Here is a 23392-nt window from a genome sequence, read left to right on the forward strand (position 1 = left end):
CTATAAACATTGCCATGCAACTGGTGCCTGATTTTAGGCACACCTTACAGAATTGCTGATGTTCCTAGTCTTGACCAGTTGGTAAGAGAGAGCTGCAGATAGATGTAACATCTTTGTACCATCAATGTGTAGAGTCCTAGTAGGCCAATATAGTCTTGGGGATGCTGTTGGCTAAAGGGAGCAAAGTCCCCTACTCTGGCCATTTCTGGGCTCCTATATGTGCATATCAAATGCAGTGTAATGTCTCTGACTATATGGCTTATAAGGCATAAATATAGCAATGGTCACTCCACTGCAGATAATACACCAGAGTGCATACTTCTGATCAAATTGGCTAGCCTATCTAGCAGTTCGATTGGATGAATAAACTGTGTTTCTTTTCTCAGGTGCCAAAAGTTTATATCTGATATCTGAGTGAGAAAGAAACCTATTAAGATGTTTCATTTCATTGTATCAACAGCGTTCGCATCATATCTGTTATTCTGAATGTTCTTATGCATGTCTATTAGGTGTTTCATTGATACTATGGTAGAAAACAGCAGATCAGAACTGAGTGGAGGAGTAGCCTAGTGGTTAAAGCATCAGGCTTGACATCTAGGGTACTTAACCCTCCATTGCCTCGCGTACAGACTTAGATTGTGAGCCCTGCAGCGACAGGGAAAATACCCAGTGTTACCTGAATGTAACTCACCTTGAGCTACTGCTGAAAAGGTGTGGACAAATCCAAATAAAACTAAACTAGATGAGTGAAGGGACTGTGGATAAGGGGAGACGGGGTGGGGAAGTTTTGAAGGACTGTAGAGGGGAGACGGGGTGGGGAAGTTTTGAAGGACTGTACTTGCATCTTGTCTTCACCAAATCTGCAGTAGATCATGACATCATTGCTGCTTCCTGAGCTTCTGAGATTGTTGAGTGTGTTTGGAGAATGGGAGGGAGATGATCCAAGATAAGTTGGCTCCTCAGGGACACAGTAGACAGGGACAAACTGACACAGACTGCATAGCTTAAGTGGTTCTTACCTGCTATATTCCTAAATTCTATGAGAAGTCTTCTGATCTGCATTTTCTGAGTCCTGATTTTTGTGCTTTTTTTTTTTTTATATAACTTTTGCTGTTCTTTACCAGATATACATCATAGCATTTTATGTCTGTGCAGAATGCATTTGTTTTACCAGATTTGGCTACCTTTCTCTAGCATTGGTACGTTAAGAATCTCGGTGATGGTTTTATAGCTTAAAACATGTAACATGCAACTTTATTGAATTAGAGATTAAGAAGTTTAATTTGATACAAACATTCAGTTTTTCCAAGGATATTCTATCCCTTCACTCTGTATATCATTTGCATCATCTATTTATTCATCACTTTCTCTATCACACACACAACATATATTTGTACAGCTTTCATGTGGCATTTGATGCCCAATTTCAATTTCTTGGATGCTCCAAAAATTGACCCTTAGGAATCTTAATTAAAAGTTTTATTTTTTTTTTTTTAATTTGTTTCCAATATTGAATGGAGAAGGTAAAGCTGGCCTTAGAAAAACAAATATGATAAAAATCAGTTTTGCCTTTTCTGTGGGGTAAGGGGGTCCAAGTAGGTTCTCCCTCTTCCAGCTCAAATTGAAATGGAATTACCACCACCCCCCCCCCCCCCCCCCCCCCAAAAAAAAAAAAAAAAAACACCTTTTCAGTAGACCCATCCTCTGGTCTGGTCAGTGAAGCAACTGTCCTAAACTAGGAGCCATTCAACAGTGTGCTATTTCCAGAACTCTATATCATGAGCTCTTAATCCAGCTGCCAAGTATCACTTTAGTAATTGCTTCCTTTGTCACTGGATTGTGAACACTGGCTCCACAGCACTCCCAGCCCTGAACAACCTGGAGTGTGCCCTACATTGAACTAGCGACTCCATGGCAGTGTGGAGCACCAACACTAATCTGATTCAGACCCAGTCAATGGCGTAGCCATTCAAGGTTTGTGTATTGCGTAAGCACCCCTGTCAGTTGATCTGCATTTCCCTTCCTCCTTCCTCTTGCCCACCACGCACAGACCAGCAACTCTTCCTTCCCTTCATGGCCCCGCAAAGCTCTGCAATTCCCTCTCTCCCTCTCCATGGGCCTTAAAATCACCTCCAGTCTTCACCTGGGCAGCACCAGTGACACTCATAGGCTGCTTGCGGCCTACACCAGGGCTTTCTGTCTGAACCGTCTTGCCCCTTCTGATGCAACTTCATGTGTTCTGAAGGGCGGGACAGTTCAGAGAGAGAGAGAGTGTTGCTGCTGCTGCGGAGTCAAATACGAGGTGATTTTAAGGTACGGTGGGGAGACACACCCACTGTTAAAAATTCCTGGCTACGCCATTGGCCTCAGTTTAGTGTTTGATATATTACCCATGGGTATGACTGCAAGTACTGCTGTAAGCCATGTTTGAGACTCCCAGATTCTATATAGAGTGCCCAAATTTGAATGTGCAAAGCAGATGCCTGTGCAAATTAATAGATGTCAACAAACAATTATTGACCTTAATTAGCACTAATTTGGATTTGCACGTGGAGCTGCCTGCATGCTCGTCTGTAACACTGTGTGCTTAAATTGTGTCATGTGCTACCCAAAAGGGGGCATGATCATGGGAGGGGCATGGGTGGGTCAGGAGCATTCCCCAAATTTAGGTGTAGTGTTATAGAATATCAGGCTTACATGCTCAACTTGTGCGCCAGGATTTACACCAGGTTTTAGCAGGTGTAAGTTCTCGTCCCCAAGGTTGGGTGTTGAAATCTACACCAAGAGCTATTCTATAAAGAGCATTCAGCCCAGCGCCTAAATTTGAGCACCATTTATTGAATCTGGCCTAATATGAGGTAAAGGGCACTTGCTATGTTACAGTGCATGTACTTTTACCCACTTTGAAAACTATGTATTTTGTAAGATCATGTGCCTTTTGCCACTGAAAAACATGTGCTCATATTCAGTATGTGCCGGAGAGATGGTGCAGACCCAAGGACAGGGGGAGATTGGGACAGTGAATGTATATACATACGGTACAAGTCTAAAAATCCAGACTTCTTGGGGATTGGGTCAGTCTGGATTTTGGGATTTTCTGGATTCTCAGGCAGTACTTTTAAAATGCAAATCCAGGGCCTCTCTTCACCATCCAGCATCTCTGTTCTCTCTTCCCCATCCAGTGTCTCTCTGTTTCTCTCTTCCCCATGTGGTGTCTCTGGCTCTCTCTCTTCCCCAAAAGAGGGGGGCCCAGGCCCCTCAGTGGCAATGGCTCCTTCTTCCTCCCGCATGGTCCGGCGTCTCTCCCATCCTTTCCTAGCCCTGCATGCGGCTCTCTCTCACTCCCCCGATGTACAATACCTTTTCAGAAGTCTTCCGTGCTGCAGCTCCAGCGGCAGCTTTACTCACAGGTTGCCTCTGGCCTGCATGGGATCTTGCTCTCTGACCTGTCCTGCCCCTTCTGATGCAACTTCCTGTTTTCATAAGGGTGGGATAAGGAAAAGGCCCAGTGCAGAATGGAGACAGCCTGTGAGTAAAGCTGCTGGTGCTGGTGCTGCAGCATGGAATACTTCTAAAAAGGTATTGTACACCGGGCGAGAGGGAGCTGCAGGCAGGGCCGGGAGCAGAGGGAAAGATTCTGGACCGAGGGGTTGGGAGGGAGAGAGAAGGTGTGCAGTAGTTGTAGTCTGGATTCTCAGATGATCCGGATGTCGTTATATGTAGAGGTATGAATTCTTAGGCAGTCTGGATCTCTGGCATCTGTATTTTTGGACCTCTACTATACCTATTGTCATTCTGACAGGTCTTTACACTAATAGCACTTATCTGTTTTGTTTTTAATTTTGTACTATAGTTACATTTTGAAACTATTGTTTGCAAGAAGCATATCAAGAGTTGTTCAATATGAAATGAAACTTCATTTAACTAGTGCAAGATGTCAAAAGGCTGTTCTTGTGGCTCTTCTCATTTAATTTGCTGAAATGAAAGAAACAGAAGATTAGGAATTTCATGGCTCAGTATGAGCAGCTGAGCTCTGTGACTTCCCCAGTAAACCCAACCTGAAGCACTTTCCCCCCAGATTTTATATAGCGTGCCTAGAGATCTGTGCTGAAATCCAAGCGTATTCTATAACCACGCATGTAACTTAATAAGCTAATCAGCACTGGTAACAGCTGTTACCAAGCAATAATGAGCACTAGTTGGCAATAATTAGAATTTACATGCACAACTCGCTAAGTGTATTCTGTAATGCAATGTGCCTAACTTCTAATGTGTTCACTAGGCAATAATCCTTATATAAATGAAGGGAGCCAAGAAATAAATGCTCACAGAATGCTCAGCTTCAAATATAACTTTGAATCACATTATTAATAGTCTGGTATTAATAGAACTAAAAAATGAACTTGCGGAGCTACTGTTAGAAATATGCAATCTGTCCCTAAAATCGAGTGTAATACCGGAAGACTGGAGGGTAGCCAATGTTACTCCGATTTTTAAGAAAGGTTCCAGAGGAGATCCGGGAAATTATAGACCGGTGAGTCTGACGTCGGTGCCGGGCAAGATGGTGGAGGCTATTATTAAGAATAAAATTGCAGAGCATATACAAAAACATGGACTGATGAGACAAAGTCAGCACGGATTTAGTGAAGGGAAGTCTTGCCTCACCAATCTAATGCATTTTTTTGAGGGGGTAAGCAAACATGTGGACAATGGGGAGCCGGTTGATATTGTATATCTGGATTTTCAGAAGGCGTTTGACAAAGTGCCGCACGAAAGACTCCTGAAGAAATTGCAGAGTCATGGAATCGGAGGTAGGGTATTATTATGGATTAAGAACTGGTTGAAAGATAGGAAGCAGAGAGTAGGATTGCGTGGCCAGTATTCTCAGTGGAGGAGGGTAGTTAGTGGGGTCCCGCAGGGGTCTGTGCTGGGTCCGTTGCTTTTTAATGTATTTATAAATGACCTAGAGATGGGAATAACTAGTGAGGTAATTAAATTCGCCGATGACACAAAATTATTCAGGGTCGTCAAGTCGCAGGAGGAATGTGAACGATTACAGGAGGACCTTGCGAGACTGGGAGAATGGGCGTGCAAGTGGCAGATGAAGTTCAATGTTGACAAGTGCAAAGTGATGCATGTGGGTAAGAGGAACCCGAATTATAGCTACGTCTTGCAAGGTTCCGCGTTAGGAGTTACGGATCAAGAAAGGGATCTGGGTGTCGTCGTCGATGATACGCTGAAACCTTCTGCTCAGTGTGCTGCTGCGGCTAGGAAAGCGAATAGAATGTTGGGTGTTATTAAGAAGGGTATGGAGTCCAGGTGTGCGGATGTTATAATGCCGTTGTATCGCTCCATGGTGCGACCGCACCTGGAGTATTGTGTTCAGTACTGGTCTCCGTATCTCAAAAAAGATATAGTAGAATTGGAAAAGGTACAGCGAAGGGCGACGAAAATGATAGTGGGGATGGGACGACTTTCCTATGAAGAGAGGCTGAGAAGGCTAGGGCTTTTCAGCTTGGAGAAGAGACGGCTGAGGGGAGATATGATAGAAGTGTATAAAATAATGAGTGGAATGGATCGGGTGGATGTGAAGCGACTGTTCACGCTATCCAAAAATACTAGGACTAGAGGGCATGAGTTGAAGCTACAGTGTGGTAAATTTAAAACGAATCGGAGAAAATTTTTCTTCACCCAACGTGTAATTAGACTCTGGAATTCATTGCCGGAGAACGTGGTACGGGCGGTTAGCTTGACGGAGTTTAAAAAGGGGTTAGATAGATTCCTAAAGGACAAGTCCATAGACCGCTATTAAATGGACTGGAAAAATTCCTCATTTTTAGGTATAACTTGTCTGGAATGTTTTTACGTTTGGGGAGCGTGCCAGGTGCCCTTGACCTGGATTGGCCACTGTCGGTGACAGGATGCTGGGCTAGATGGACCTTTGGTCTTTCCCAGTATGGCACTACTTATGTACTTATGTACTTATGTACCCTTTATTTGGATCATCAGATCCGCGCATCTACCCCTGTTATGGCTAGAATGAGCCAAGCATGTCTCGGGGGTAGTGACGTAATCCTCATCAATCCTCTTTTTCCATATTTTCAGAACTTTTTTTCAATAATTTAGTTACTTAGCTTTTACTTAGCTTTTTTTGAGTGTAACTCAGTTACTCTTTCACTGCAATGCACACAGCGGAGACTCGGTTAAACCGACATGGTTCCATGTTTCGCGACAAATGCTGTATCAAGGTAGTCTCCTATATCTTTATAGCGTTTTTTCTTTGATACAGCGTTTGTCGTGAAACATGGAACCATGTCGGTTTAACCGAGTCACCGCTGTGTGCATTGAAGCGAAAGAGTAACTGAGTTACACTAAAAAAAAAGCTAAGTAACTAAATTATTGAAAAAACTATATTTGAAAAAAGCTCTGAAAATATGGAAAAAGAGGATTAATGAGGATTACGTCACTACCCCCGAGACATGCTTGGCTCATTCTAGCCATAACAGGGGTAGATGCGCGGATCTGATGATCCAAATAAAGGTTACTATACCAGACTATTAATAATGTAACTTCTAATGTGCGCAGGCATTTAGGGGCATGGTTATAGGCAGAGAAATGGGTGTTCCAAAATGTATGTGCGTAGTTATAGATTATAGCCTAGTACGCCTAAATCTACTCACTGAGATTTACACCATGTTTTTGTTGATGTAAATGGAGGTGTGTAGTTTTAGGCTCTGAGATATCAATTAAGCTTATTCTATATATACCATGCCTAAATCTAGGCACCACTTAAAGAATACGCTTAGTCTGCAGTAGTGTAGGCTCGTGTGTTGGGCACACGCAGATCCATTTTTCAGCGTGCCTGCAAAAAAAATGCCCTTTTTGCAATTTTTTCTGAAAATGGACGTGCGGCAAAATCAAAATTGGCGCATATCCATTTTGGGACTGAAACCTTACTGCCAGCCATTGACCTAGTGGTAAGGTCCCGCGCGTTAACTGGGTGGTAATGACCTACACTCATCAAATGCCACTTGGCGCACATAGCAGACGCGCACCAGAAAATAAAAATTATTTTTTGGATGCGCGTGTCTGGCACGCCCCAAATATGAGATTACCACAAGAGCCACTCAGAAGTCGGGCGGTAACTCCAAATTGGCGTGCATTGGGCGTGCATAGATGCTTATGCAGCTTAGTAAAAGGGACCCTTAACCAGTTAACTCACTTTGCATATCGACCCTTACGTCAGGGGCTTAGCCACAGTTGGGCTTGGGCCCCTCCACTCTTCCCTCAGGCCCACCCAGCTGATGAAATCTGCAGCCACCCATCCCAACTGCAAGGAAGAAGCTAACAGAGAACTGCGGCACTTTAAGCGCTGTTGCTCATCTTGCAAGCATGTTCTGTACTGGAAGAGCGCTCCCTGATGTTAATCTTGTGAGATTAGCATCAGGCAAACCTCTCCCATCAATTTGCAACATGATGGCGGTGCTGACAACAACAACTTAAAGTGTTGCAGTTCTTTGCTGACTTCTTCCTTGCAGTCGGGGTGGGAGACTCCAGATTTCTTCAACTGGTTGGTCATAGGGATGGATCCCCATCAACTAAAGTAAGGTGTTTAAAATTGTAATTTTATTTTGGGGGAGGAGAGGTTGGGGAAGGGAAGAAGAAATACTACTACTGATCATTTCTATAGCGCAGCTAGATGTATGCAGCGCTGCACACATTATATTATATATAGGCACTTTCTCTGTTCCTAGAGGGTTCACAATCTAAGTTTTTGTACCTGGGATAATGGAGGATTAGGTGACTTGCCCAAGGTCATAAGGAGCTGCAGTGGGAATTGAACCCAGATCACCAGGATCAAAGCCTGATGCATTAATCATTGGGCTACTCAGTACCCCTCCCCCTCAGTTAATTGCTGGCCTCACAAAAATGTATGTCTGCTGTATGTAAGAGGAGTACTGAATTTAACCTCATCTGAACCACAGTGCAGCAACAAATTTGTCTGTGCCTTTCAGACTTCAGATCTCCATATCTACCTGGTCTGGAAACAAATATTCTGATATTTGCAGTATTTTTGAACAATTCAACTTTACAAATATTCACCAAGTTAAAGTAAATCAAGGTGGAGGGGGTAGCCTGATGGTTAGAGCAGCTAGGAAGCCCAGTTCAAATCTCACTGCAGCTCCTTGTGATTTTGGACAAGTTATTTAACCCTCCATTGCCTTACCCTGAGAGCCCTCCAGGCATGGACGGACTGACCATTGGGACAATAGGGCAGTGCTTGAGGGCCCACAATTATAGGGGGCCCAGTGTGCCCTAACGTCTATCTAATTTAATCACTTTTGATAAGTGGTTGGGGACCCGTGACCATTTTAGCTTGAGAGCCCAGATTACTGTCAGTCCTCCTCTGCCTCCAGGGACAAGGGAATACCCACTGAACCTGAATGTAACATCTTGCACTACTACTGAAAGCGTGAGCTAAATCCAAATGAATAAAACAAAAATGCATTTGATTAAATTCTTTGCTGTCTAATTATTTGAGTAGATTATAAGTGATCAGAGGCAGTTCACCCTGCCCTGCCCTACACTACACTATCTTCTGTTCCCACAGCTCTAGAAGTGATCGATCTATTGCATTCTTGGACCAGGATGATTTTTAGTAGCATAATTACAACAAGCTTGTCAGTCGGGATTGGTAGTTCCCACACTTGTCCTTGGGGCCCAGCAACCAGTTGGAAGTTTAAGATCCCCACAATGAATATGCATGAAATATATTTGCATATATGAAAAAAATAGTATATTTTCATGCATATCCATTGTGGAGACCTTAAAATTCCAACTGGTTGTCGGGTCCTGAGGTCAAGCTTGGGTACGACTGGTCTATATATTGCATCAAATATTCTTTTCCTTCTGTACTTGTCATGGCCAGGCTCCGACGTTGAATCTGCGGGTCAGCACAGACACCTGGACATTAACCATGCACTGGCTGACATTCAGACTGGTGCCAGGTTAATCTGGCAGATAGTCTTTTTGCTGTCCTAACTTTATGCACTTAGGGGTCCTTTTACCAAGCTGCGGTAAAAAGGGCCCTATGGTAGCAACAGGGCTATTTTTGCCACACACCAGGGCCCTTGTTACCAGACATGGCCATGCATAAAGATTATTCTTACCGCATAGCCATGTGGGGAGGGGGAGCACTTACCTCCACCCATTGAGGTGGCAGTAGGGGCTCCCACAGTAACCCAGCGGTAACGTGCTGTCAAGTCAAATGCATAGCGCTGATAAGGAAGGCTAAAAGGGTCTTCGAAAAAAAAAAAAAGAATGCGTTGCAGGCAAAAACACATAGTAAAAAATTTTTTAGGTAAAAGAAATCGACAAAAGAATCAGTTGGACCGCAAGATGACTGAGGGGTAAAAGGGGTGTTCAGGGAAGACAAAGCTATAGTATAGAGATTAAATGAATTCTTTGCTTAGGTCTTCACTGAGGAAGATACTGGAGAGATACCGGTGCCAGAAATGGTATTCGAAGCTGACGAGTTGGAGAGGCTGAATGAATTCTCTATAAACCTGGAGGATGTAATGGGCTAGTTCTACAAATTGACAAGTAGCAAATCTCCTGGACCAGATGGTATTCATCCCAGAGTACTGATAGAACTGAAAAATGAACTTGTGGAGCTATTGTTAGTAATATGTAATTTATCCTTAAAATTGAGCGTGGTACCGGAAGATTTGGAGGGTGACCAATGTAACGCCGATTTTTTAAAAAAAGTTCTAGAGGAGATCCAGGAAATTATAGACTAGTGAGTCTGACGTCGGTGCTGGGCATATTCAAAAGCATGGATTAATGAGACAAAGCCAACATGGATTTAATGAAGGGAAATCGTGCCTCACCAATCTATTACATTTATTTGAAGGGGTGAACAAACATGGATAAAGGTGAGCCGGTTGATATTGTGTATCTGGATTTTCAGAAGGCGTTTGACAAAGTACTTCATGAAAGACTGCAAAGAAAATTGGAGAGTCATGGGATAGGAGGTAGTGTTCTATTGTGGATTAAAAACTGGTTAAAAGATAGAAAACAGAGAGTAGGGTTAAATGGTCAGTATTCTCAATGGAGAAGGGTAGTTAGTGGGGTTCCCCAGGGGTCTGTGCTGGGACCACTGCTTTTTAACATATTTATAAATGACCTAGAGATGGGAGTAACTAGTGAGGTAATTAAATTTGCTGATATGACAAAGTTATTCAAAGTTGTTAAATCACGGGAGGATTGTGAAAAATTACAAGAGGACCTTACGAGACTTGGAGTCTAAATGGCAGATGATGTTTAATGTGAGCGAGTGCAAAGTGATGAATGTGGGAAAGAGGAACCCAAGTTATAGCTATGTCATGCAAGGTTCCACGTTAGGGGTCACAGACCAAGAAAGGGATCTAGGTGTCGTCGTCGATGATACGTTGAAACCCCCTGCTCAGTGTGCTGCTGCGGCTAAGAAAGCAAATAGAATGTTAGGTATTATTAGGAAAGGAATGGAAAACAAAACAGGCTTCCTGTTTAAAACACATGCCACAGACTCATTGTGCAGAAAGTCTGAATTCAATCCCAGGACCCGGCTGCGCAGACCCACCACGGCTAGATAATGCAGAGGCAGTATTCAGAGCCCCTGGGGGGGAAGAGTGTCCCAGCTTTTGCTTAACAGTGACACCTAGAGGCCATGCTAGTGGATTCCAAAGGACACTGTTGTTTGTGGCCTCTGTTCAAGAGTTAGTGTTGCAATGACTGGGATGAACTGCGGGCAGGGATGAAAATAAAGCAAAATTGCTAGAAAGCAAGAACTGCAGGATCATGGCACCGTGATCCAATCGAGGCTGATTTTTGGTAGATCCCAGAGTTTCCCCTTATCTGTATTTTGTAAACTGCTTAGATTTAAGTGGTCTAGAAATAAATAAAATATTTCCAGCTTTAGTCACTACAGCAACTTGTGTGGCCAAGAGGGAAGGGGTTCCATTGGCACCCCTTTCAAGCATTAGCAGCACACCTGAGAAGCAGCACTAGTCATACTGCCTAAAGCCCACCCTGCCTGCAGAAAAAGAGAAGGAATCCAGGGTCACTTTGCTGCTTTGGAAAGATAAGTGACAACAGTGGTGTCATACAGGGAGTGAGTTGATCGAATTTAGGGGCCTTTTTACTAAACTATGGTAAGCACTAGCACATGTTTACTGCATGTTAAAAACCACTACCATGGGGCATGCACATGCATGCCATGGTAGTTTTGGCATCTGTGTGCACTTCCCATATGCTAAAAAATAAAATACAAAAATTTAGCACTGGTGGTGTTTTGGGGGTGGAGAGTAGGCGTGCCCAGTGCTAATCTGTTAGATAGCTACATCGTCATGTGCTAACTGATTAGCACTTGGTTAGCATGTGAACCCTTACTGCCTAGAAAATAGGTGTAGTTAAGGGTTCATGCACTAATGGGACAATTAGCGCACGACCATTATTGTAAAAAAGAAAAATGTGGTCATTTTACAGCCACACAAACAGTGGCCTCAGCATGCAGGAAGCCCATACACTAGTCATAGCTTAGGTTACTTTTTTTTTTTTATTTTAATATTTATTCATTTATCCATTTTATTACAAGAAATATCTTGCTTAAGAAAGTATACAAAAATAAGGCAGTTACATAACTGTTAAGGAATGTTAAGAAAATATATAAAGAGAAAAAACAATATACATTTTCAAGGTAACCCATACTCAAGTCCATAAATTTGGGATCCAAGATTAGGATATCTAAGGGAGTTTGACAAAAGGAAATATATAACGGATGATGCAAAACTAGCTAAGTGGAGTTATCTTATAATTTATTGCTTATCCACTTTTACCGAGGCAATAAGTGCCGATACGTGGGCTGGTTCTGTGAAAACATATTTCTTCTCCCTAAGCCCTATTATGCACTTGCAGGGGTACCTTAAAAAAAAGGTTCCCCCCAAGTGCAGAACCTCAGGCCTAAGGAGCTTAGGTTACTTTTTAACGCAGCTTAGTAAAATGGCCCCTTAATGATGGATAAGGCAGCAAAATTCCCTAAATAAGCCTTATGATTTATTTATTTTGTGAATCAAGGGAAAACTTCTGTTTTCGTCATTCTCCAAGAACAAGCAGGTTGTAATATTCTCACTGATGGGTTACATCATCCAACAGAGCGTGGCATTACTCATCAATGAGAACATTCATCCTGCTGCCCTTGAAGAACATCTGCTACAGATGAGTAACTTCACTTTCTCCAAGGACAAGCAGGATGTAATGTTCTCACTGATGCGTTATATCATCCAATGGAGCCTGGCATTACAAGGACAAGCAGGATGTAATGTTCACACTGATGGGTTATGTCATCCAATGGAGCCCAGCATTACCCATCAGTGAGAATGTTCATCCTGCTGCCCTTGAAGAACATCTGCTACAGATGAGTAACTTCACTGTCTCCAAGGACAAGCAGGATGTAATGTTCACACTGATGGGTGACATCAGGTTTTGTCAGATGATGTCACCCTTCAGTGAGGTAATGATTATTCATCCTGCTGTCCTCAGAGACCACCTGCTACAGGTGAGTAACCACTTTCTGGCACCTTTTGACAAAGATGAAACTGATGACAGAAATGCAGCAACAACAAACAAGCAAAAAATTCAAATATCATTACAGCTTTGCACAATATAATAAGACCTTAACAAGATCTTTGAAAAAAAATCTAAAAATCAATCTTATCATGTGTATCTCCCTGCATTTTATAATGAGATTCTAGTTCCTATATTCTAGTAGATGGATGTTTCATAGAAAGTTAACCAGACAAGCTCTAGGCAATACCTTTTAATGAATTCTCATTTCCACTTTTTTTATTTTAAGCTTTCTCACCATTGGGAAAGAGCTAGAGAATTTATTGAGAAACAAGGCACTATTTGAACAGCATGACATTGGACTGAGGCCGATGCCTACCTGAAGTGCTCGTCCTTTCGTCTCTATGGGCAGGGTGATTGCAGAAATAGCACAGATGAAACACACCCCAGCAAACAGACAGAGGGCACCCACCATTGATGTGCTCATCAGAACCTGCAGTTTACAATTGAAAGTTGAATTACAGCAAAATCAGGCTTTTAGGAGTTTTAACAATTATATGTGGAGGGGCATTTTCAATATGACATCTAAATCCTGTTTTGGATGTTTTGTTAAAAATGTCCAAAAATCAAGTGGGGAGCATAAATTTTTGAACCAGAAAAAAAAATCTTATCTTTTTATTTTGAAAATGGACATTTCCTAGACATTTTGTGCTCAGTGTGTTTTTCTATTGTGATCATTTTCGGGGGGGGGGGGGGGGGGGGGGGAAACAACATCTAAGGGAAAAACATACAAAAAGCAAACAAAGCAGTGGGGCACTGCAATGGACTTCACATAAAAGGTCCCAGGTACATATCTTTATTTATTTATTTATTTAGTTGCATTTGTATCCCACATTTTCCCACCTATTTGCGGGCTCAGTGTGGCTTACAATACATTGTAAATGATGGAAATACAGTTTCTTATATTACATTACATTACGATTATGGGTTACATTGTGAACAGATAAAGGAAGACAAGGTCAGATCAGTCGCCTTTGGGGCGTGGAAACTAAAGGATATGGTGTAAGGGATTTAATACGCTGATCGAATAATAGCAAGTGAGCGATGGGGTAGACAGTTTTTATCTGTGGGTAGATATTGAATGGGAGAGTACGGGGACGTGGATTACGTGGGGTAATATCTTGAGGCATTGTTGTGATGTATATGGGATTTATATGTTTTGCTCCTTGCGGTATGTTTTGTCAAAGAGATAGGTCTTCAATTGTTTGCGGAAGTCTGTCAACTCGTAGACCGCTCTCAGGCCGCGTGGTAGTGCGTTCCAGAGTTGCGTGCTCTTGTAGGAGAAGGTTGAAGCATGTAGTCCTTTATACTTTATGCCTTTGCACTTAGGGAAGTGGAGGTTGAGGAAAGTTCTGGATGATTTTTTGGCGTTTCTGGGTGGCAGGTCTACCAAGTCGGACATGTATGCAGGGGCTTCACCGTGAATGATTTTATGCACTAATGTGCATATTTTAAAGGTGACACGTTCCTTAAGTGGGAGCCAGTGTAGTTTTTTGCGTAATGGTGCTGCACTTTTGTATTTTGGTTTTCCGAAGATGAGTCTGGCCGCTGTATTCTGAGCTGTCTGAAGTTTTCTCATTATTTGTTCTTTGCAGCCTGCGTATAATGAGTTGCAGTAGTCCAGATGGCTTAATACGAGTGATTGTACCAGGTTGCGGAAGACAAATCTTGGAAAGAATGGTTTTATTCTTTTCAGCTTCCACATGGAGAAGAACATCTTTTTTGTTGTGTTGTTCGCGTGAGTTTCAAGTGTAAGGTGGCGGTCGATTGTTACTCCGAGGATTTTTAAATTTTCTGAAATTGGCAAGTTTAGTTTAGGTGTGTTGATAGTAGTAAATTTTGTTGTATTGTATTGGGAGGTTAGTATGAGGCATTGAGTTTTTTCTGCGTTCAATTTCAGTCGGAATGCATCTGCCCAGGTGTTCATGATGTGTAGACTTTGGTTGATTTCGTTAGAGATTTCGTTGATGTTTCGTTTAAAAGGAATAGATATCGTTACATCATCGGCATATATGTAAGGGGTTAAGGTTATGGTTTGATAGAAGTTTTGCTAGTGGGGTCATCAGTAGGTTGAAAATTGTTGGTGAAAGGGGAGATCCCTGCGGTACTCCGCACTCAGGTGTCCATGCGGCAGATGTGGTTGAATTTGATGTGACTTGTTATGAGCGTGAGGTTAAGAATCCCTTGAACCAATTTAGGACATTGCCTCCGATGCCGAAATATTCAAGAATGTGTAATAGGATTCCGTGGTCAACCATGTCGAAGGCACTTGACATGTCAAATTGTAGGAGGAGTATATTGGAGCCAGTTGCTATCCGTTGCTTAAATTTGGTCAGTAGGGTAGTTAGTACTGTCTCTGTGCTGTGATTCGAGCGGAATCCTGATTGGGCATCATGCAGTATGGAGAACCTGTCGAGATAATTTCTGAGTTGCTTGGTTACCACTCCTTCTGTTATTTTAGTTATTAGTGGTATGGATGCAACTGGTCTGTAGTTAATTCACTAGCGTTTTTCTTTGTGTCTTTGGGTATTGGGGTGAGTAGGATTTTTCCTTTTTCCTTTGGAAAAAGACCGTTTTGTAGCATGAAATTCAGGTGGTTCGTTAAGTCTGATATGAATTGATGAGGAGCTGCTTTCATGAGGTTACTTGGGCAGATGTCTAATTTGCATTGGGATTTGGCGAATCTTTTAAGCATTCTAACGATAAGGTCTTCTGACAGTACTTCGAATTCGGTCCAGATCCTGTCTGCTGGGTGTATTCCGTCTTCAGGGTCTAGACAGTTCAGGAATGTTGAGTATTCGGTGGGGCTAGTGGGTATTCTAAGTCGTAGTTGTGTGATTTTCTCTTTGAAGTATTTCGCGAGGTCGTCGACCCCTGGTATTTCTTTGTTGTTGTTTATGACAGGTGAGGTGTCTAGCAGCTTATTTACAAGGTGGAAGAGTTTGTGGGTGTCTTTGTAGTTTGGTCCAATCATAGTTTTGTAGTGTAGTCTTTTAGTCTGTTTTATGGTGTATTTGTATTTCCTCCGAAGTGATTTCCATGCATTCAGTGTGTGTTCATCTTTCTTTTTGTTCCATGCGCGTTCTAGTTTTCTAACTTGTGTTTTCAGTTCTTTCAGCTCTTCGGTGAACCATGGATTTGATTTTTTCCTGTGCGATGTTCTGGTTTGGATTGGGGCAATTGTGTCTAATGTTGTTTTACATATGTTATCCCATTCTAGGAGGAATTGTACGGTGTCGGTGTTTAGTGGCCGTTCATTTTGGTAGACCTGTTGCCAGAATGATGTAGGGTCTATCTTTCCTCTCGTAGTGTATGTTGTTCATTCGTTTTTGTTGACTGCGTTTCTGTGTGTTTTTCGCCAGAGGAGGGAGATATGTGCTTTATAGTGGTCTGTCCATGGTGTGGGTATCCATCTTGTGTCTGTGAGTCGGATAGTTGAATCTTGGTCGAATTTGTGTGTGATGATGTCCAGTGTGTGTCCTTTTTCGTGTGTTGGTTGGGTGTTTGGAGCGTGTAGGTCCCAGAGTTTCAGGAGTTCTTTACATTCTAGTGTGTTTTTTGAAGTGTGTAGTCTTTTTAGTCTTTTATCTCACCATCATCCTCTTATATTGTTTGGAAAACCCTCTAAAACCCACCAAAAGCCTACTGTACACCACAATAATAGCCCTTATGTCTACTGTACCCACCTATATGTGGGTACAGTAGGTTTTTGGTGGACTCACACTTTCCACCACAAGTGTAACAGAGTGAGATATGAGCCTGGGTTCCCTCCTCTACAGTCCACTGCACAAATCACTAGGCTACTCCAGCTTGCTACTCTAATAGGACTGACCATAACATCTGAAGCTGTTGTAGAGGCTGGTATGCATTGTTTCTTTCACATTTTGGGGAGTGGGTGGGAGGGAGTCATCAGTGACCACGGGGGGTGGGGTGTGGGGGTGGGGGCTAAGGGGATTATGCTTTAATCCCTCCATCATTTAGGACACCTTTTGGTTACTTAGTCATGACTGAAACAGCTCTAGCCAAAAATGTCTTAATTTTGGCCCTAGACATTTTGATTTTGTTCCATTATTGCAGAAAAATGTCTATCTTTGGGTGCCAGAACAGAAAAGAAGCAGATCACAAGGGTAATCTGCTCCAGTCTGGATATTGTGGATCACCTGCCTATTTGTTTTCTTGGACCTATCTTTTGGTGCTGCCATGTCCTGTCCAAAAATGCCCCCAATATGCCCCCTTGAAATATGGATGAACTGTGAAGCAAAACGTCTAAACTCGGGTGTTGAAAATTACAACATGGATGTTTTTGAGAGAAAAACATCTTTCTGCCACCTTATGATTTTTTGGACATTTTTTTTGTTTTGAAAATGTGCCCCATTATGTTTTTTTATTGTACTATGATTTTGATTTAGGGTAGAAAGAATAAGGCAGAAGGCATGCCAGTGGCCTGTAACCCAACCTCCATTTCTAAACTAGAAGAAAGAGCAGAGTTACTAGGATTATCTCAGGAAATTTCTTTTCTATTTGTCATTCACTCTTAAGAGAATGAGGTAAATTGCAAGGAATGATGTTTCTAGCAGAAAATGCGATTGCTGTGGTCCTGCCTTTGGATTTTGGAATCCCTGGGCCTCATGCTTTAAAGAAGGTTTGTCTAACCAATCCAACAAAGATTTTCCAAAGGTTCTTCAAATTGGATCACTAATCTCTTCTGTAGTTTATGTACCCCTTAACCTTAGCCATATAAAAGCATTTCAACTGGCCAGTCTGTAATATTTGGACCACTGTTCTCTCTAGCTGTGTGAGAGTCCTCCACCCATAGTCCTGCCAGTCGGTGGTGCTGTTTCACTACCACGTTTTCAATACGGAGGGACAGGCAAGCTTTGCAAGACTCCAGGGAACCTGCCTGTCCCTAGTGATTGAAAAGACAATATTGAAGCCCCCCCCCTCCCCCCCACTGGCAGCAATGCAGTTGGAGGACTCCTGCTCAGCATAGAGGGAACAGTGGTTTGGATTTGGCAGTACAGATCACTAACTGCTTAAGCATCTGAATAAATTTGGATGTCATGTCATGCCATATCTTAACTCACTTGTAGGGGTTAGGAAACTTCTTACTTGTGCTATAAATGGTGCTGACATAGCACCAATACGACACAGTGATCCACTTGCTCCCATTCCCACGGCTCGCATGACAGTAGGATAAACCTAGCAAAGGATAACAAAAGTGGCATCAATGCACATAAAATCAGACCCAAAGTGCTGCTAACATGGTGTCACCTTATCCCATAGGAAGTTTTCTGGACATAGTAACATAGTAGATGACGGCAGAAAAAGACCTGCACGGTCCATCATATCTGCCCACGATAAACTCATATGTGTATACCTTACCTTGATTTGTACCTGTCTTTTTCAGGGCACAGACCGTATAAGTCTGTGCAGCAGTATTTCCCGCCTCCCAACCACCAGTCCTGCCTCCCATCACCGGCTCCGGCACAGACCCCGTATAAGTCTGCCCTCCCCCATCCTAGCCTCTCAACCACCAACCCCTCTTCCCCCCGCCACCCAATTTCAGCTAAGCTTCTGTGGATCCATTCCTTCTGCACAGGATTCCTTTATGCCTGTCCCACGCATGCTTGAATTCCGTTACCGTTTTCATCTCCATCACCTCCCGTGGGAGGGCATTCCAAGCGTTCACCACCCTCTCCGTGAAGAAATACTTCCTGACATCTTTCCTGAGTCTGCCCCCCTTCAATCTCATTTCATGTCCTCTCGTTCTACCGCCTTCCCATCTCCGGAAAAGATTAGTTTGCGGATTAATACCTTTCAAATATTTGAACGTCTGTATCATATCACCCCTGTTCCTCCTTTCCTCCAGATTATACATGTTCAGGTCAGCAAGTCTTTCTTCATACGTCTTGGAACGCAACTCCAATACCATCCTCGTAGCTTTTCTTTGTACCGCTTCCATTTTTTTAACATCCTTCGCAAGGTACGGCCTCCAAAACTGAACACAATACTCCAGGTGGGGCCTCACCAACGTCTTATACAGGGGCATTAAAACCTCCTTTTTTCTGCTGGTCACACCTCTGTCTATACAGCCTAGCAACCTTCTCGCTACGGCCACCGCCTTGTCGCACTGTTTCATCGCCTTCAGGTCCTCAGATACTATCACCCCAAGATCCCTCTCCCCGTCCGTGCCTATCAGGCTCTCCCCACCTAACACATATGCTTCCCTTGGATTTCTACTCCCTAAGTGCATCACTTTGCATTTCTTTGCATTGAATTTTAATTGCCAAACGTTAGACCATTTTTCCAGCTTCTTCAGATCTTTTTTCATGTTTTCCACTCCCTCCGGGGTGTCCACTCTGTTGCAAATCTTGGTGTCATCCGCAAAAAGGCAAACTTTACCTTGTAACCCTTCGGCAATGTCACTCACAAATATATTGAACAGAATGGGCCCCAGCACCGATCCCTGAGGCACTCCACTACTCACCTTTCCCTCCTCCGAGCGAACTCCATTCACTACCACCCTCTGGTGTCTGCCCGTCAACCAGTTCCTAATCCAGTTCACCACTTCGGGTCCTACCTTCAGCCCTTCTAGTTTATTCAAGAGCCTCCTGTGGGGAACCGTGTCAAAAGCCTTGCTGAAATCTAAATAGATGACGTCCATAGCATGTCCTTGATTTAATTCTCCCGTCACCCAGTCAAAGAATTCAATGAGATTCGTTTGGCACGACTTCCCTTTGGTGAAACCATGTTGATCTAGAGATGGGAATAACTAGTGAGGTAATTAAATTTGCTGATGACACAAAGTTATTCAAAATTATTAAATTGCAAGAGAATTGTGAAAAATTGCAAGAGGACCTTACAAGACTGGGAGACTGGGCGTCTAAACGGCAGATGACGTTTAATGTGAGCAAGTGCAAAGTGATGAATGTGGGAAAGAAGAACCCAAACTACGTGATGCAAGGTTCCACATTACGAATTACCACCCAAGAAAGGATCTAGGTGTCATCATTGATGATATGTTGAAACCCTTTGCTCAGTGTACAGCGGCGGCTAAGAAAGTAAATAGAATGTTAGGAATCATTAGGAAAGGAACGGAAAACAAAAATAAGAATGTTATAATGCCCTTATATCACTCCATGGTATGACTGCACCTTGAATACTGTGTGCAATTCTGGTCACCCCATTTCAAAAAAGATATAGAGGAATTTGAAAAGGTACATAGAAAGGCGACAAAAATGATAAAGGGGATGGGATGACTTCCCTATGAGGAAAGGCTAAAGCGGCTGGGGCTTTTCAGCTTGGAGAAGAGACAGCTGAGGGAAGATATGTTAGAGGTCTATAAAATACTGAGTGGAGTGAAATGAGTAGAAGTGAATTGCTTGTTTACTTTTTCCAAAAATACTAGGCCTGGGGACACGCAATGAAGCTACAAAGTAGTAAATTTAAAGTAATTTGGAGAAAATATTTCTTCACTCAATATGTAATTAAACTCTTGGACAATGATAGTGCCTTATCTCTGGGTGGAGACTACAAAATAAGAGAAAACTTTCCTTATTCAGCAGACTAGCCTAGCTTAGTGCACCCAGAATGCACCAAGCAGGGTCAGGCACAACCACTGCCCAAAATAGAGACCAGCACATGAGCAACACACCTGCTTCTTCAGGGAAGCCCGGGGTTGGGTCAGGTGTGGGATGTACTGCTGGATACCAGAGAAAGTTCAGGTGCAAGGAGGGGGCTGCTAGCCTGCAGGAATGTCAGGACTGATGCAGAAAGTTATATCAGGAGCAGGGGCTTCAGGTCAGCAGGCTTTCCTTAGCTTTCTATGCTGGTTTAAACTTTGAGGTACATTTCTCGCCTGGTAGGCATCAGTAAACAGCATAGAAACATATCTCTGTTACTGCAGATTAGCTAATAGCCTCCTTACCATACATTTTTAATGTGCTATGCGCTGATATCTACCACACAAGATAACTTCAGTGCTGAAATCCTTTCTGCATTGTGGGACCTATAACAAGCATGTATTGTAGACTTTGTTAACTATGGCACATGCTAGCTTTCTGCATTGGCCCCTCAAAGAGCACTTCCACTGCCTACATCCTCAGAGAGCTCTTCTCCCTGGCAAATATTTTCCTACAGTCCACATTGGCTTGGTCACCAGAAATTCACTCATTGCTTTATAAATTTTAGCCTTTTTCCAAACACTAACCTCTGCTGTGTAAATATAGATTGTGCTGAAGTTTGCTGATACCAATGCACGAAGGCAGAAGAGAATGGCAATCAAACCAGTTCTAGAGAGAAAGAGAAAAAAAATAACATTATTTTTTCTGACTCTTAGGTGGAGGAATCAGCATCAACTTCTCATGTCTAATTTATAAAATCTGTGTAGTCCCTTTTATGTAGGGATTCTGTTCTGTAGAGGTAAAGGGGGTCACCTTCAGAGGCCACAGTAGAAAAATGCTCCACTGGCTACAGCGCCTGGTATCGGGCTGTTGGAGTGGGACCAGCAATAGCTGAGAGGCTTTAGGCCTATAAGATCACATGATTTTCAGTATTAATGCACATGCCAGGAATTTACTCCAAACCAAAACCAGCTTAAACCACAAAGAGAAATTTATTGTATATGTTTGGTTGTACACCATCTAGAATTTTAGATAGAGCATTCTATAAATTTTTGAATAAATAAAACAAGTGGTAACACAGTGGAAGAAAATTTAGATGGTAAGGAAAACAAACTGCAATTTCCAGTTCCAGATCTACAGATGTCATTCATTTCCAGCATATAAAACACACAAAATCGATTTGCAAACTAATCCTCATACTCTTGACTGCAATACCAGGAACATGAGCCTCCCGATGTTACAGGACAAGTTTCTTAATCATCTGGAAAGCTACAGGAATCCTCCTCTCCCATTGCCATTACAAATATAATTTCTGTTGGCAACCAATGCTAGGAACATTCACCGCCCTTGCTGGGTGGGTATCTGTGATCTGGATTGGGCACTGTTGGAAACAGGATGCTGGGCTCAATGGACCTTTGGTCTTTCCCAGTATGGCAATACTTATGTACTTATGCTCCAGTGTATTTTCCCATGGTTTGCTCCAAACAGAGAATAGCCCTTCCGCTACCTCCCACCAACTCCCTGATTCATAGGCGGTCGGTGGCCCAACTGTTTGGGGAGGCTAAAGGGGGTGGGGTCAGGGGTGGGGCTTACATCCATAATTATCTGACAGCACAGAAAAAAATAAGTAAAAGTAAAATAGTAACAAGTGCAGAGATACCAAGGGTGTCTTGTTTATGCCTGAATTTAACTATATTTTTGTATTTTCAATTATACTCAAAATAATTTTCAAAAAAAAGAAAGAAAAACAACAAAGCAAGCAAACCTAAAAAAAATGCTTAAAACAAGTTAAGATTTACATAAAATATATTCTTGTATCAGTTTTACTTCTTGGTTTATTAAACAATTACAGCACAGAAATAAACAGGTTAGTCTATAAGGGGCATAATTGAACAGAAACGTCTATCTCCATGGGCGTTTATCTCCGAGAACGGGTCCGTGAAGGGGCGGACCGAACCGTATTTTCGAAAAACATGGACGTTTATCTTTTTTTGAGCTGGGCATTTTTGCTTTTCAGCGATAATGGAAACCGAAAGCGCCCAGCTCAAAAACAAATAACTCCAAGACATTTATTCGTGGGAGGGGCCAGGATTCGTAGTGCACTGGTCCCCCTCACATGCCAGGACACCAGCCGGGCACCCTAGGGGGCACTTTTACAAAAAAAAAAAAAAAGGTAAAACAGCTCCCAGGTGCATAGCACCCTTCCCTTGGGTGTTGAGCCCCCCAAATCCCCCTCAAAACCCACTGCCCACAAGTCTACACCATTACTATAGCCCTAAGGGGTGAAGGGGGGCACCTACATGTGGGTACAGTGGGTTTGGGGGGCGGTTTGGAGGGCTCCCATTTACCAGCACAAGTGTAACAGGTGGGGGGGGGGGATGGGCCTGGGTCCACCTGCCTGAAGTCCACTGCACCCCCTAATAACTGCTCCAGTGACCTGCATACTGCTGCCAGGGAGGTGGGTATGACATTTGAGGGTGAAAATAAAAAGTTGTGAAACGGCATATTTTGTGGTGGGAGGGGTTTGTGACCACTGGGGGAGTCAGGGGAGGTCATCCCCGATTCCCTCCAGTGGTCATCTGGTCATTTAGGGCACTTTTTGGGGCCTTATTCGTGGAAAAACAGGGTCCAGGAAAAGTGCCCTAAATTCTCGCTAAAAACGCATATTTTTTTTCCATTATCGGCGAAAGGCGCCCATCTCTGATCGGCCGATAACCACGCCCCAGTTCCGCCTTCACCACGCCTTCGACACGCCCCCATCAACTTTGTCCGCATCCGTGACGGAGTGCAGTTGAAAACGTCCAAATTCGGCTTTCGATTATACCACTTTATTCGTTTTTGTGAGATAAACGTCTATCTCCCGATTTGGGTCACAATATAGGTGTTTTTCTATTTCGATTATAAGCAGGTATGTCTATTTTCCTACCATCATCCTATTTATTCTTAGCATTTTTTATTTCAATTTCTTGGCAAAAGTTTCCATTAATGAAATTTATTTTGCCTTTACAAAGGAATTCACCCAAGATGAGATACAAGTATATTTATTTATTTATTTATTTATGGGTTGCTTATATCCCACATTTTCCCACTCATGCAGGCGCAATGTG

The 23392-nt window shown here is 42.8% G+C and overlaps 1 protein-coding gene across 1 annotated transcript in view; it reads right to left on the minus strand.

Moving 5' to 3' along the window:
* Positions 1 to 3850: 3850 nt before the first annotated feature.
* Positions 3851 to 23392, minus strand: part of SVOPL (SVOP like) — a 48491-nt gene continuing 28949 nt past the window's right edge. The window contains exons 9-12 of the mRNA XM_030214902.1: positions 20873 to 20954; positions 17773 to 17862; positions 12983 to 13096; positions 3851 to 3975 (exon numbers count right to left, since the gene is read on the minus strand). Coding sequence (XP_030070762.1) covers positions 3964 to 3975; positions 12983 to 13096; positions 17773 to 17862; positions 20873 to 20954 — 298 coding nt within the window. The 3' untranslated portion in view covers positions 3851 to 3963. The remainder of the gene's footprint in view (positions 3976 to 12982; positions 13097 to 17772; positions 17863 to 20872; positions 20955 to 23392) is intronic.

The sequence above is a fragment of the Microcaecilia unicolor genome, chromosome 9, assembly GCF_901765095.1.
Source record: "Microcaecilia unicolor chromosome 9, aMicUni1.1, whole genome shotgun sequence".
NCBI classification, from domain to species: Eukaryota; Metazoa; Chordata; class Amphibia; order Gymnophiona; family Siphonopidae; genus Microcaecilia; species Microcaecilia unicolor.